Source organism: Vulpes lagopus, chromosome 8 (assembly GCF_018345385.1).
Source record: "Vulpes lagopus strain Blue_001 chromosome 8, ASM1834538v1, whole genome shotgun sequence".
NCBI lineage: Eukaryota > Metazoa > Chordata > Mammalia > Carnivora > Canidae > Vulpes > Vulpes lagopus.
This window is the reverse complement of record NC_054831.1, coordinates 73,653,834-73,669,101: the sequence shown is the minus strand read 5'-3', so window position 1 is coordinate 73,669,101 and position 15,268 is coordinate 73,653,834. Positions and strand designations below refer to the sequence as shown.

The window sequence follows — 15,268 nt, the reverse complement described above, 5'->3', positions numbered from 1 at the left end:
AGAATTTGGGCCTAGGGCAGCCTCCAATCATGCCCACCCGCCCTTCATGACATGGAGAAAAGAAAATCTGCAGTAGGAAACAATGCACCCAATAGAGAAATAAGCAATAATGACAAAAGTATCCTTCTAACAAAAAATTCCTAGCTAATAAATGGATAAGGAAGATGTGGTATACATATAAAATAAAATATTACTCATCCATAAAAAAGAATGAGATCTTGCCATTTGCAACAACACGGATGGACCTAAAGAGTATAATGCTAAGTGAAGTAAGTCAGAGAAAAACAAATACCATGGGATTTCATTTATATGTGGAACTTAAGAAACAAATGAACAAAGGAAAAAGACAAAAAAGACTCTCAAATACAGAGAATAAATTGGTGGTTGCCAGAGGGGAGGGAGGTCGGGAGGCAGATGATATAGACAAAAGGGATTAACAGTAAACTTATCATGACCACTGAGTAATATACAGAATCACTGAATCATTATATTGTACACTTGACACTAACAGAAAAGGCTATATGTTAATTGTGCTTCAATTTTTAAAAGTCCTAATAAAAAACCCAATAGTATTTATGAAATAATTAACATTTTTAATTATTAAATACAAAACATTACTCAGTTATAAAGACAAATAAAATTACAACAGATAAACCCATCTACTAGTTGTCTTTTTACCTCTCAACCATTAGAGTAACTTTCAAATACTTTTATGCTAAGATTGTAAAGATTATACCATAGAATTAAAGTAAATTCAGGGCAAACTAGCAAGTAAAAAAGTAGAAGAAATATCTATTAAGATATTCAGAATTTAGATGATCATTTAAGTGTGTATTCACATTATACGGACATGTGTTTCAGTTCTAAATCAAATTCCAAAAAAGTGATGGCCTGGAAACAACAGGAAAACAGAGAATTAAAGAATAAAGCAAAAGCTCTGTGTAAAAAAATTAATCAAAAATTAAATCGTTGGCAAACAGCACTTACCTTGCTCATCAAGGAGTTTCTTTGTGAGATCCTCAGCTTCATCTCCACCTTCTAATTCCAAGGCATCATCATTAATTTCTAGATTCTCCAACTCCAGTTCCAAATCATCAGGATTTGATACCTCCTTATTATCCTTAGGTTCTTTTGCCTCTATTTGAAAACAAAGAAACAGTATCTCTGAATTAAAAGTTGTATTGATCTCCTGCCACGAAAAATAAATAAGGATTTAGAAAATTTGCATCGTTTGTCTTAGAATCTACCCATATACTTGGCAATAAACTTGAGGATATATTTAATATGCTCAGATTTTATAAAATGTAGTATATTTATTGAGAACAAATACCATAATTTCTTGGATTTTATATGCCATCTATTAACTGAAGGAATGGATAGATTGGATGGATGGATGGATGGATGGATGGATGGACAGATGGAGACATACAAAGCACGAGGGTCTGTAGTAAAGATGAGAGGGAAATAAGTTGATTAGATAACGCGAACTCAGATTAAGGTGGGTCTCAAACTCCATGGTGACAAGTTCAGACTTTCTCTTTTACACAGGATGAGCTTTGCTGGGTCATGAGCAGGAGATAACATTTAAATGTGAAGTGATGTAAAAACTGACTTACCAACAATACACAAGATAAATTAGAAAGATAGGAAAAACAAGATGTAAAAAGACTAATTAAGGAAACATCCTTATAATTTATATGTCAGGGGAAATTAAAAAAATCCATCAAAACAAAGGAAAATGGCCAGGAGTTGCTTATAAGGCTCAAGATAAAAGGTAAAAAAGAAAAGAGGAACTAAATTCAATTTCAACAAGTTTGCCATAATGTTGATAATTGTTGCTGGCTGATTGGTAACTGCCAGTTCACTGTACTAGCCTTACTCTTGTGCTTGAAAATTTTTATTGAAAAAAACAAAAACAAAACACCTGAGTTCAAGACTTTATGCTTAAAAGAGTGACAGACTTCAGGTATCAACTGAAACTATTATATTTCTCAGCCTCATCTTCTCTTATAGTCTCTAATCTCATAATTTCTGCATCAAAAGCAGGAATGTTTTACTGATACATGACGCCATCCCATATTTCGAAGAATCAAAGCTCTAATTAATATGAATTGGTTTTGCTGCCTCTACTGGAGACAATTCTCATTCATTCACCCTGTCATTCAACTAACACTTAAATTCTTACTACATCCAAACTACTGTTCTAAAGAACAAGGATACAACTTTGTACCAGACGAAAACCTCTGCCCATGTGGAGCATATAGTCACTCCCCAATATTCTCTAATGTCTGGCTATCAAAAAACCAACATTTACTGACTAGCCACTGTATATTCAAAGCTATGCCAAGCTGCTGAACATTCACAAAAAGTTTAAAATGTGACTGTGGCTCTCACGAAATGCACAATCTAGCCAAAGAAATTAAATTAATATACATGAGGGAGTCAGAGGTACATGTGAGGAGAGGATTCTAAGCACGCAACAATGAGGGAAGGCCCTTGAAACAAGAGGACTGTTCTGTTGCAGACACTGAAAAGAGGAAAAAACTAAGGATAATGTGGTATCAGATATTGGACAGGAAGACCTAAACCAAACTATGCAGGGTCCAAGAGACAATATTAACAAGTTTACATTATATTCCAAATAAATGCAACACCATTAAAAGATAGGAGAGTAAAATTAACTTTTTAGAATGAACAGAAGGCAGCAAGAGCAAGAGCAAATCCAGGGGAGCCAGGGAGGAAGTATCACATAGCAATCCAGGCTAAGAAACGATAGTACCTTAGATCAGAATAGTAGCAGTAAGGACAAAACCAATCTGAGATATATGTAAAAGGCTGAATTAATCAGACTTGATTACTACAGATTGCTCCTTCCTCTTCTATCTGACCCTGAAAGACACGGACATTTGTAGACCAGTCAGGAAGGTTTAGTGCCACAGAAGCCATGAAATGGAAATGCTCCACAAAGGACATAGTAAACTCTGTTGAATGGGTTGAGAGAGCAAATGACACAGAGAGTGGAAACTGCCCATGAGATTCAGCAACATGAAGGTGATTGGGAATTTTGGCAAAAACAGTTTCAGGGTAGAAGTGAGGCTGGAGACAGACTGAAGTAGACTAATGAGGAAGTAAGAAAGTGAACAGTCCCTCAAGAGGACTGAATAAAAGAGAGACAGGACAGTAGCGGACAAGGGGTGGTTTCAGAGTACTCCCAATGTATGTTTGTTTGTTTATTTATTTAATTTATTTATTTTGTTTGACAGAGGGAGAGAGAGAAGCAGAGACACAGGCAGAGGAAGAAGCAGGCTCCATGGAGGAAACCCGATGTGGGACTCGATCCTGGGACTCCAGGATCCAAAGGCCGACACTCAAACAACTCAGCCAACCTGTCTTGTTTTTTAAAGATGAGAATATGTGTGAATACTGAGATTAAGGATCCAGTAGACGGAGAGAGAGACAGAGAGTTCAATACCAAAGAGATCAAAAAGTATGGTAATGGATTGCAACAAGAGAAAGAGAGAGACAAGACTCAGAACAGAAGACAGAGTGGTCTGAAATAGAAGGTGTAAAAGTTCACCTGATCACCCAGGGGATAAACATTCTATAAGCCCTAAGACAGGCAGATTTATAAATCAGAAGCGGCACACCGTTGAGGGAGTTCTGATGGTTTCCATCTTCTCTATGAAATACTACAATGCACATCACCCTCTGCTAAGGAGGGAAGCAGAACGAAAACAGGAGAAAGAATGAAAATGTGTTATAGAATGTGGGACAGTGAGCTGAGGATAGAGATGCTGTCAAGTTTCCATGCAGTGTGGAGGACCTGATTGAGGTTGGTGACCACGAGTTTATCAAGTTATCAAGCTATCTAGGAGAGCTCAAACAGTGTGGATACAGAAACCAATATGGTGGATGACTGAATTTGTCCAGGGCTGAACTTGACAGGGATTTAGGAATGAAAGACAGGAGAAAGAATGCACAGGAGAAATATTAAAGATATATACATGCAATCTAGAAAAGAAGGTGGGCAGCCCGGGTGGCTCAGTGGTTTAGTGCCTGCCTTCAGCCCAGGGCGTGATCCTGGAGACCCGGGATCGAGTCCCACATCAGGCTTCCTGCATGGAGCCTGTTTCTCTCTCTGCCTGTGTCTCTGCCTCTCTCTTTCTCTCTGTGTCTCTCATGAATAAATAAATAAAATCTTAGAAAAGAAAAGAAAAGAAAAGAAAAGAAGAGAAGAGAAGAGAAGAGAAGAGAAGAGAAGAGAAGAGAAGAGAAGAGAAGAGAAGAGAAGAGAAAAAAGAAAAGAAAAGAAAAGAAAAGAAAAAGAAAAAGAAAAAGAAAAGAAGGTAAGTGAAGGCAGGTGGAGTCTACTGGAAAGGAAAAAACATTGAGGGAGCCAAGCAATAAGTCTCAAAAAGGCAGAAGGGGGACCTGAGAAAGTGAGGTATAAGGACATATTTAAGTGAGGTATAAGGCGATATTTAAGTTAGTGATTTCAGGGGTCAGGGATACAGTTTGGGAAGATTAATTTTCTATCAAGCTGGTAAGAATGAAAGGCAAAGAAAGATGTCTTAAGTTCAAACCAGCTGCGGATATAAACTGTCCTATAGTTTTTATCCACAGAATACCTCTACCAAACAAAAGGGTATTTTCTTTTAATAAGTTCAATTGTTTAGCCAGTCACCAAATCTGATCTGGTCATGCTTGGGTTTATTTCTATAGGTTAAGACCATATATATCCCCCTTCTTTCTTTTTCTTTTCTTTTTTTTATTTTTTTTTTATTTTTTTAAAATTTTATTTATTTATTATTTATGATGGTCACACACAGAGAGAGAGAGAGAGGCAGAGACATAGGCAGAGGGAGAAGCAGGCTCCATGCACCGGGAGCCTGATGTGGGATTCGATCCCAGGTCTCCAGGATCACGCCCTGAGCCAAAGGCAGGCGCCAAATCGCTGCGCCACCCAGGGATCCCTCCCCCTTCTTTCTTATTACTGTTCCTATGACTGACCACTTATATTACTAAAACAGAGACCCAGCTGATCCACACCATATTTCTACTCTATGTATAGCACGTACAGAGTAACCTTTAACAGAAAGTATGCTATGAAAAACTTAGACGATGGCAGAAATCATACACATTTTTCAAATCCTTAAAATTGGAAGAAATACTTAGGTAACTAATGCTTTAGAAACTACTCCTCACTTGGGGCTTCAATTGTATATATGAGGAGATGCCTTCTGAAAACTTTTACAAAACTGAACAGTAGGTAACTAAAATGAGCATTTTATGTATGTTTTCTTTATACTTTTTGAAATATTTCAACAGTGCTCTTCATAAAAACAGAATAAAATTTATCTTAACATAAGAACACCTCTGAGGGGTGCTAGGGTGGCTCAGTGGGTTAAGCGTCTGCCTTCAGCTTGGATCATGATCCCAGGGTCCTGGGATCAAGCCCCTCAGGCTCCTTGCTCAGTGGAGGGATCTGCTTTTCCCTCTGCCTGCCCCTCCCCCATCCCGTTTGTGCCCACTCGCTCGCTCTCAAAATAAATAAAATCATATATACATATATTAAAAAAAGAACATCTTTGAGATTAACCAAGAAATTTGTATATTTTTATGGCACCACAAGGGCCACTTGTAAAGTGTTCCCACCATAGGATGACCTCAACTACCATTTTCATAAAAATAGCCTAATTTTCACAGTGTATTTTAACTTTAGATTCTGAAGAATGTTATAAAAATAAATTGTATTATTATTCTTCTAATTAGTATTCTAACTAGCACCACCCCATATTTCATTTAATATATATATTATATATGCCAAAAAAAACTCACAAAGCTAATCCTCTAAAAAATTTTTCAGTTAAAAACTTTTGTGTTTGGGCGATAATGATATGTTATTACATACTGTGGTGGGGACATTGACAGTGAGGAATGCTGCACATATGTAGGGGGACAGGGGACATGGTAACTGTGTGTTCTCGGCTTAATTTTGCTGTGAACCTGAATCAGGTCAAAAAATGAAGTCTAATATTAAAAAGTCAAAGGACATTATCAAGAAAGTGAAAAGACAATCCTTAGAATGGGAAAAATATTTGCAAGTCTTATAAGTCTAGTACCAGAATATTTTAAAAATTCTCATTACAGGGCACCAGGGTGGCTCAGTGATTGAGTGTCTGCCTTTGGCTCAAGTCGTGATCCCAGGGTCCTGGGATCGAGTCCTGCATCAGGCTCACTGCATGGAACCTGCTTCTCTCTCTGCCTATGTCTCTGCTTCTCTGTGTGTCTCTCATGAGTAAATAAAATCATTAAAAAAAAAAAATTCTCATAAGACAACTAAGTTAAAAAAAGGCACAGGACTTAAGACATTTATCCAGGGAAGATATATAAATGGCCAACAACCACATGAAAAGCTATGCAACATCACTAGTCATGAGGAAAATCACGAAAACCACAATACCATCTTTACAATGGGTATAAGGAAAAGGGAAATCATGTAATAACATGTGCTAGTGGGGATGCAGAGAAACTGGGACCCAGTACATGGCCGGTAGGAATATTAAAATGACTCAGCCATTGTAGAACACAGTTTGGGAGTTCTTCTAAAAGTTAAACATAGAAGTCTGTATCACTTAATCTCCTTCACCTTATTCTTCCATCCCTCTGCAGCCCTTCCCTTGGGAAACCACCAGTTTGCTGAGTGTATTAATAAACCTGTTCCTGTTTTTTTTTTGTTTTTCTTTTGATTTGTTTTGTTTTTCAGATTCCACATATAAGTGAAATCATATGCTATTTGTCTTTGTCAGACTTACTTTACTTATTAGCATAATATTCTCTATGTCCATCCAACAACATCCAAGTTCTAGCAAATTACAAGGTCTTATTCTTTTATTTATTTATTTGAGAGGGAGTGAGTGAGAAACATGAGTGGGGGAAGGGGGCAGGCAACAGCAGAGGGAGAAGCAGACTCCTTACTGAGCAAGGAGCCCCACACAGGGCTCGACCTGAGCCAAAGGCAGATGCTTAACCAACTGAGCCACCAGGCACCCAAGATTTTATTTTCTTATGACTAACATTTCATTTATATATATATATATATATATATATATATATACACACACACACACACACACACACACACACACACACATACCCCATACCCTCTTCATCCATTCATTTATTAACAGGCACTTAGTTTGCTTCCACATTTTGGCTACTGTAAAAAGTGCTGCAATAAAAATAGAGATGCATATATCCTTTCAAATTACTGTTTTTGTTTTCCTTGGGGAAATACCCAACAGTGGAATTAGTGGATTGTATGGTATTTCCATTTTTAATTTTTTGAGGAAATTCCATACTGTTTCCTATAGTTGTACTATCAATTTACATTTCCACCAACAGTGGATGAAGGTTTTCTTTTCTCCGCATCCTCACAAACACCTGTGATTTCTTGTCTTTTCTGACTGGTGGGAGGTGATATTGCACTGTGGGTTTGATTTGCAGTTCTTTGGTGAGTAGTGGTATGGAGCGTCTTTTCATGGTCTATTGGCCAGTTATCTGTATATGTCTTTTTCAGAAAAACCTATATTCAGATTCTCTATTTTTAAATCCAATTATTTGGTTTCTTGGTGTTAATTTGTAGGAGCTCTTTAAATATATTTTGGATATTAATTCCTTATCAGATGTATCATTTACAAATATCCTCTCCCATTCAGTGGTTATTGTAATAACTTTGTGTGGTGACAGATGGTAACTACATTTATAGTGGTGAACACCATACAACATACAGAATTATCTAATCATAATGTTGTACACCTGAAACTAAAACAATATTGTATGTCAACTATACTTCAATTTAAAAAAAAATGAAAAAAAAAATGGAATTACCACACAGCCCTGCAATTCCTAGGTGTATACTCAACAAACTGAAAATAGGGACTCAGATAAGAACATACAGCAGCACTATTCACAGTATTCACAGCAGCCAAAATGTGGAAATAGCTCAAAAGTCCACTGATGGATAAATGGAAAAACAATTTGTGATATACACACAAAACGAAACTTAATTCAACCATTAACAGGAATGGAGTACTGACAAACTCACAATGCGATGTACCTCCAAAACATGATGCTATGTAAAAGCAGACACAAAAGAGCATACATTGTGTGATTCCAGTTACATGAAACACTAGAAATAGGTAAATCCATAGACAGAATGCAAACTGCTATTTACCAGGGGCTAAAGTAAGGGAGGAATGGAGAGAAATCGCTTAATGGGTACAGGAGTGATGGAATATTCTAGAAGTGTTAAAATACTTGTACATTGGGACGCCTCGGTGGCTCAGCAGTTGGGCGCCTGCCTTTGGCTCAGGTCATGATCATGGGATCCGGGATCGAGTCCTGCATCAGGCTCCCTGCGGGGGAGCCTTCTTCTCCCTCTGCCTATGTCTCTGCCTCTCTCAGTTTGTGTCTCTCATGAATTATTTAATAAGATAATAGTTTTTTTATATAAAAAAACTACTTGTACATCAAAAGCTAAGAGTATTACTTTCTAGTTTTACTGTCAGGTACATAAATTACTAATCTTAACATAACTCAAAAAGCAATATAACATGGTAATTAAGGGCCCAAGTCATTCATTAACAAGGATGAAATTTCAGGTCCACCTCGTGCTAGCTGTGTAAGTTACTTAACCCTGACAGTTACTCAACCTCTTTGTACCAGTTTCCTCATCTGAAAACAGGGACCATAGCAGCTGCCTCACAGGGACTATGAGAATTAATTTTTTTACTTATAAAGTGCTAAAATGATGTTTGGCATGAAGTGATTACTAAATACAAATTACTAGCTATTATTTTTTTAAAGGAGTTCCCTAGTAAGTATATCAGAATACAAAAGTACATTTAAAAAAAATTATCTGCTATCTCTTCAAAGCCCTGCCACCATTCTCTCCCATCTCCCCTCCACCTCTACAGTTTGGCCGAATTAGAATTCCCTTTAGAAAGCATGGGCTGACTGGCATTCAGGACTTCCCACTCTGTCAATGATCTCAAAGCTTCTGATTTCTCTAATGCAACCCTCTCTCACCAAGAGCTAGGGATATCTGGCCTAGAAAGAGCCTTAAAGATAAAGAACACTACAGAACTAACACTTTCCCTATCGATCCAACTGGGGGAAATTCAAATCTTACCAAGATCTCACATGAATTCATTACATTATAAACAGACATTTTCAAATTATTTCATATTAACATTAAAATTTTGGCACTGCTAAAAGTATGTCGTTTATCAGCCTTTCATGCTCCATTCCACATTCTGTCATTCATTTAAAGACTCGATGTTCATACTAACTAGTAACTAAAAAAATAATTTTACAAATACTATTTTGAACCTAATTTTTATAGCACTCAATGTAAAAATTTATTGTTTAGAATTTACCTTTGGATTCATCTTTGTTGGAATCTTTATTCTGACAACTTTTCTCATTATCTTTAAACAAGATGGCTGGAACAAAAGCTTTCAGATCAATGAGGTTCTCATAAAAATTCCGAGCATCTTCGTCTTCCCATATACCGCCTTCCAAGTCATATTCTCCAGGTTTACCAGGTGTAAAGATATCAATTCCAGGCCCATGCTCTATGATAAAATAAGCCACAGGGAATTAAAACCATTTCAGGTGTAGCATGCAAAATCACTTATCAACAAGATATTTTATATTTTCAATTTTACAACTGATGAATCTTGAGTGTTTCAATGAACAGAAGCTTCTTCAATCAACAAACACTCTGGATTGTTCATGTAACCATCTTTAACATCAAATTATAATTTATGCTTTAAGTAAAGCTCTAAACCAGGACAGACTAGAGGACAGCATATGAAAAAGATGTTTTTTCTCTTAAATGTTTTAAGCAGTTAATATGAGATGAAGTACCCACTTGATATAATAGGTCTACCCAAGAAACTTAAAACCAAAATATGAAAAATACATAAGCCTGGCCATCCCTAAAACATCCACATTTCCTATGAAGAATTTTTTTCCATGACTCCCAACCCTCCGTACTACTTATAATTATCTTCACAAGTAAACCAAAAAAAAAAAAAAAAAAGTAAGTTTTTTTTTTTTTTTTAGGTAATCTCTGCACCCAATGTGGGGCTGGAATTCAAAACCTTGAGATCAAGAGTCACATGTTCTGTCAACTGTGCCAGCCATGTGCCCCAAAAGTAAATCATAAACTTTTAATTAAGAAGCATCTCTCCTTCTGATATAATCTGTGGTACAAGGCAGATTACTATAAATGGTCAACTGATAAATAACTAGAAAAGAATGGAAGGAAAGATGAAGAAATATACAGATATTTCAGTAGAAGGCAGAAAACCATGCATATATTTGCACACATATATGCACATACACACAGTCTACCTTTTACATACAACTATAAATTCTTAAACTCAGAACAGCAAAATTATTATCTAACTTCACGATCACGAGATCATTTGTGAATTTCTTCTTACTGTGCTTCTCTACTAACAAGAATTGTAAAGTAGGAGAATGATCATGTAGATTAAAAATAACCATAAGAAAATGATTCATTTCATAAAAAAAAAAAAAAAACAAGAACAAAAACAACAAAACACTGGCTCCCTAATACACTCCTTTAAATGCCTTACAACAAATACATTTAAACACAGGACAGTAAATCCATATGCTATAAGGGAAAAGACTGATAAATTTATAACTTTTGTTTAGTGAAAAATATAAACAAAAGCAAAGGGCAAACTAGAAGGCAATAATGGCAATCCTCGTATAAAGAAATTAATACTCATAATACAAAAAGCCCTACAACCAAAGACCAAAATCCCAGTAGAAAACTAGATAAAGCCTCTGAACAGGTAAAGAGCAAATGAAAAGAATCTTCAGTACTAATCAGGATAATATTAAATAAAACTAACATTTATCACCTTAACACGTTAGGTTATGTTTAAAAGATTAATATCAGCAAATGTTTACAAGACCACAGGGAAGTAAGCACTCTCATACAGCACTAAGGAGACGTCATCCGTCAGTATCTATCAATATTTAAAATGAGTATAATCTTCGATCCTGCAAGATTCCTTCTAGGAATCTATACTAAAGAAATAAAATGTGAAGTAAGATTTACAGGGATATTCACTGTAGCACTGTTTCTAACAGAGCCAAATCAGACAGAACCTCAGTATCTACCAGTAAGGGTTGACAAACTGCATTCATACACTCTGTAATATTAATCAAATACTAAAAAATGAGGCATATCCACCTGAATTGACTGTAATTTCTCAAATGTATGTTACTGAAAGAGAAAGTCATACAAAATAACATACTACATAAATTAACAATAAAGCTATGTATCAATACCTGATTATGTATTTTACATATATATTTTGTATTAAAAAGTCTGGACAGATTTATATCACTCTTAATCATGGACATCCCAAAAAACAGATTATATAAGATAGGAAACTTTTACTTTCTATTCTATAATATGCATGAATATTTTATATATATCAAAAATGTATTTGCATATTCATTAGAAGTTGTGGGAAAAAATCACCTTCTGAGAAACAAAAAAATGCTACAAAGTCATAAAGCAGTAATCACAGGAAACTTTTTGCAATGCATATGACAAAGAATAATTTCTTTAACATGCAAAGTACTTTTATAATTCAATTAAAAATAGATAAATGTTTGGTTTAAAGAAAAGGTAGGGGTAAAGGATTCAAATCAATATGTCACGGGGAGGGATGCTTGGGTGACTCAGCGGTTGAGTGTCTGCCTTTGGCTCAGGGCATGGCCCTGGGGTCTTAGAATCGAGTGCTGCATTGGGCAACCTGCATTGGGCAACCTGCAGCCTGCTTCTTTCTCTGCCTATGTCTCTGCCCCTCTCTCTCTGTGTCTCTCACGAGTAAATAAATAAAATCTCAAAAAAAAAAAAGTCACGGGAAACACACACAGACACACACACATATATATAAAACACAACCGATAAACTTAAAAGATGTTCAACCTCACTCAGAAGGTAAAAAATCAAGAACTACAATACAGTAGTATAAGGAAACATTCCAAGTAGTTTGTGTCCCAGGATGAAGGTCAATGATATTTCTAAGAACACACAAATATCCAGCAGTCATTCAATTAAACATGATGAAATGACCAAAGAAGTACAAAAAATACTAGAGGCTGTAGAGATCAATCATTCAATCAATTAAAACCAATGCAAAAAATTACATATGATAAAATTAGTAGACAAGGACATTAAAACAGATATTCTAACTACATTTCATATACTCAACAACCTAAGCATGTTTGAGACCATGGAAAATATAACCAGCTTCTAGAGATAAAAACTACATTTCCGCATAAGATGAATAGTATAGGACAGCCCGGGTGGCTCAGTGGTTTAGCGCCACCTTCAGCCCGAGACCCCAGGATCATGCCCTAAAGCTGAAGGCGGTGCTAAACCACTGAGCTATCCGGGCTCTCCGCGGAACTTCTTTTTAAAAAATCAAAAAGTTTGAGGCTCATTGATCAAGAGATATAAAATTGGTAGGAGTTATATACATGATTATATATAAATAAAATAAATGCATTCACTATACACAATAGGTGTTTCTTACTGAGATATAAAATAAAAAATATTTTGTCTTATAAAAGAATACCTTACAAATACTTTACTCTTAAAATTTTTAAGTAAACCGATTGTCAGATAGCTTGAATAACATTAACACATCTACTAACAAAATATAATTATTTTATAAAATAGTTGGTGTGACAGATTAATGTATTAAGAGTCCTACCAACTTATGGACAATCAAAATGGAACTTTAAAACGTCTTTGAAATAGTACGGAAAACAATTTATCTCGCAAAATGATAAATTTACTCACAAAGCTGCAAGTTAAGCTCTAGTCCTAAATAACAATTTAAGATAATGTATCATTCAAAACAGATTCAAAGTAAAGATAAATATTAAAATATTAGAATCCCTTGGGTAGCCCAGGTGGCTGAGTGGTTTAGCTCAGGGCGTGATCCTGGAGACCCAGGATTGAATCCCACGTCAGGCTCCCTGCATGGAGCCTGCTTCTCCCTCTGCCTGTGTCTCTGCCTCTGTGTGCCTCTCATGAATAAATAAATAGTATCTTTAAAAATAAATAAATAAAATAAAATATTAGAATCCCAAAGACCCAATCTATTTTATGAGAAATAAAGCGAACCTTTTCATAACCTCAAGTACGGTTTAAGACAGGCCCCTGTTGGGGGTGCCTGGGTGGCTTGGTTGGTTAAGTGTCTGACTCTTGGTTTCGGCTCAGGTCATGATCTCATGGTTGTGGGATCTATCCCCACAAAAGGCTCACTGCTCAGCACAGAGTCCGCTTGAGATTCTTAGATTCTTTCCCCCACCCTCTCCATTCCCTTATTTCTCTCCTCCTCCCTCAATCATGCTTTTGCTCACTCTCTCAAATAAAATCTTTAAAAAAAAAAAAAAAGAGGCCCTTATTGGATATAATTCAAAGATATCTAATATAAAAGAACTCGAGGGAATGCATCATAAGATCCTATGAGTTAATTACTGTTCTCTAGGTGCAAAGCCTTTTCCAATTATCAGAGCGTTTTAAGTAGTTGCTTTATAAAGTTACTAGGTTTTAATACTACTTCATTTTAAAAACTTTAAAGGCATGTTTAAAAACTTAAATTTACAATAATATACATCTGATAAAAATAAAGATAAGTGATGGTGTTTATTGAAAAATCACAATGTTTTTAGGGTTATCTTACCTTCTGGTGTTGGTTTGTCTTGAGGAAGATCTGGCATATTTTCATCCAAGAGGTCTGCTAGGGATTGAGAATTTGCCAGCAGCTTCTGATAGGACATAGCAAATTCCTCATACTGTTTATGTCTATCTTCACTTAGCTCCCCTTTAGAATGGAGAATACGCCTATAAATAAATGATGAAATAATCTGATAATCTCATCAAAATACATGTGATCATGTATTGTTACACTGGGAATGTTCCACAAAATTTTTATTTTATCACCTAAGCTTTTTGCACAATTTTCTTCAACTTATTTTTATTCACATTTTCAAGATGTATCTGAAAATTAAAACTGGTATGATCAAATTCACCTAAGCAATTAAATTTCAACATCAGTTCTTAAAAGAACATTAAATGTGATTAACTATGCCTGCAGAAATATAAAATATAACGATGCCACTAAATAAAAATTATTTTAATGTATTTTTTTAAAGTCATACTCCCTTCAGATACACAGTTCATCAAAAAGGTTTAACATACCTAAAAAAGTTACTGTTCAAAAACAACAGGTTATGAAATCAGTATCCTTACACTTTCACAGTGATTTGAATCAGTATTTTTTGAAAAAGCCCACATCTTCCAAACAGCCAATTCTCAGTTTACTGCACAATTACTGGTTATTTATCCATTTAAAAAATATCAATGAGTAACACACTTAAGCAAGGCCAGGCCATCTCAGGAGCAGAGAACACAACTAGTCTTCCACTCTACAAACAGGTCACTAATAGTGACCATAGTTAGAAATGTAGAACTTCTGAAAATTTTCAAAATGATTAGTGAAGTAAAAACCTTACTCTCTATACAGTCAAGATGCCTATATTTGCATCTACTTATAACTAAATATACAGAGTATAACATGTGAAATCTATAAACTTTAATGCAAATATAACATAGCTAACCAAAAGTCAATTGTAAGTTGTAAATTAAGTCATTTTCAAAATATTTAAAAGTTTTGTATTACTTGTCATTTGAGTTTTCTTATGAACAAGGAAGAAAATGAAGTGGGGTTTTTTTTTTTTTTTTGATGATGTTATCTTCTTAAAAGTCAGAAAATAAAGTGAAAATCATGCCTACACTTATTCATCCCTGCTTAGCTGGAATAACTTCCAAACTTTCCTATCTTACCCCATTCCTACCCACATAAGCTTTTGTTTAAATGCCGTAACATTCCAGCTAACATCTTCTATGTTATGATTATCTGCTCCAATTACAAGCACAAGGTAGATCAATGAGTAGGTTACTATTCATTACATCCAATCTTTTTTTCAAATCCAGCCTATTAGGGATCTAAAATGAGAAATTTCGGGATCCCTGGGTGGCGCAGCGGTTTGGCGCCTGCCTTTGGCCCAGGGCACGATCCTGGAGACCCGGGATCGAATCCCACGTCGGGCTCCCGGTGCATGGAGCCTGCTTCTCCCT

The 15,268-nt window shown here is 35.7% G+C and overlaps 1 protein-coding gene across 2 annotated transcripts in view; it reads right to left on the bottom strand.

The window, feature by feature from the left end:
• UPF2 (UPF2 regulator of nonsense mediated mRNA decay) overlaps positions 1-15,268 on the bottom strand; it is a 103,586-nt gene that overhangs the window by 72,044 nt on the left and 16,274 nt on the right. For both annotated transcript variants that reach the window (XM_041766607.1, XM_041766609.1), the window contains exons 4-6: positions 13,812-13,972; positions 9,441-9,638; positions 988-1,137 (exon numbers count right to left, since the gene is read on the bottom strand). In XM_041766607.1, coding sequence (XP_041622541.1) covers positions 988-1,137; positions 9,441-9,638; positions 13,812-13,972 — 509 coding nt within the window. The remainder of the gene's footprint in view (positions 1-987; positions 1,138-9,440; positions 9,639-13,811; positions 13,973-15,268) is intronic.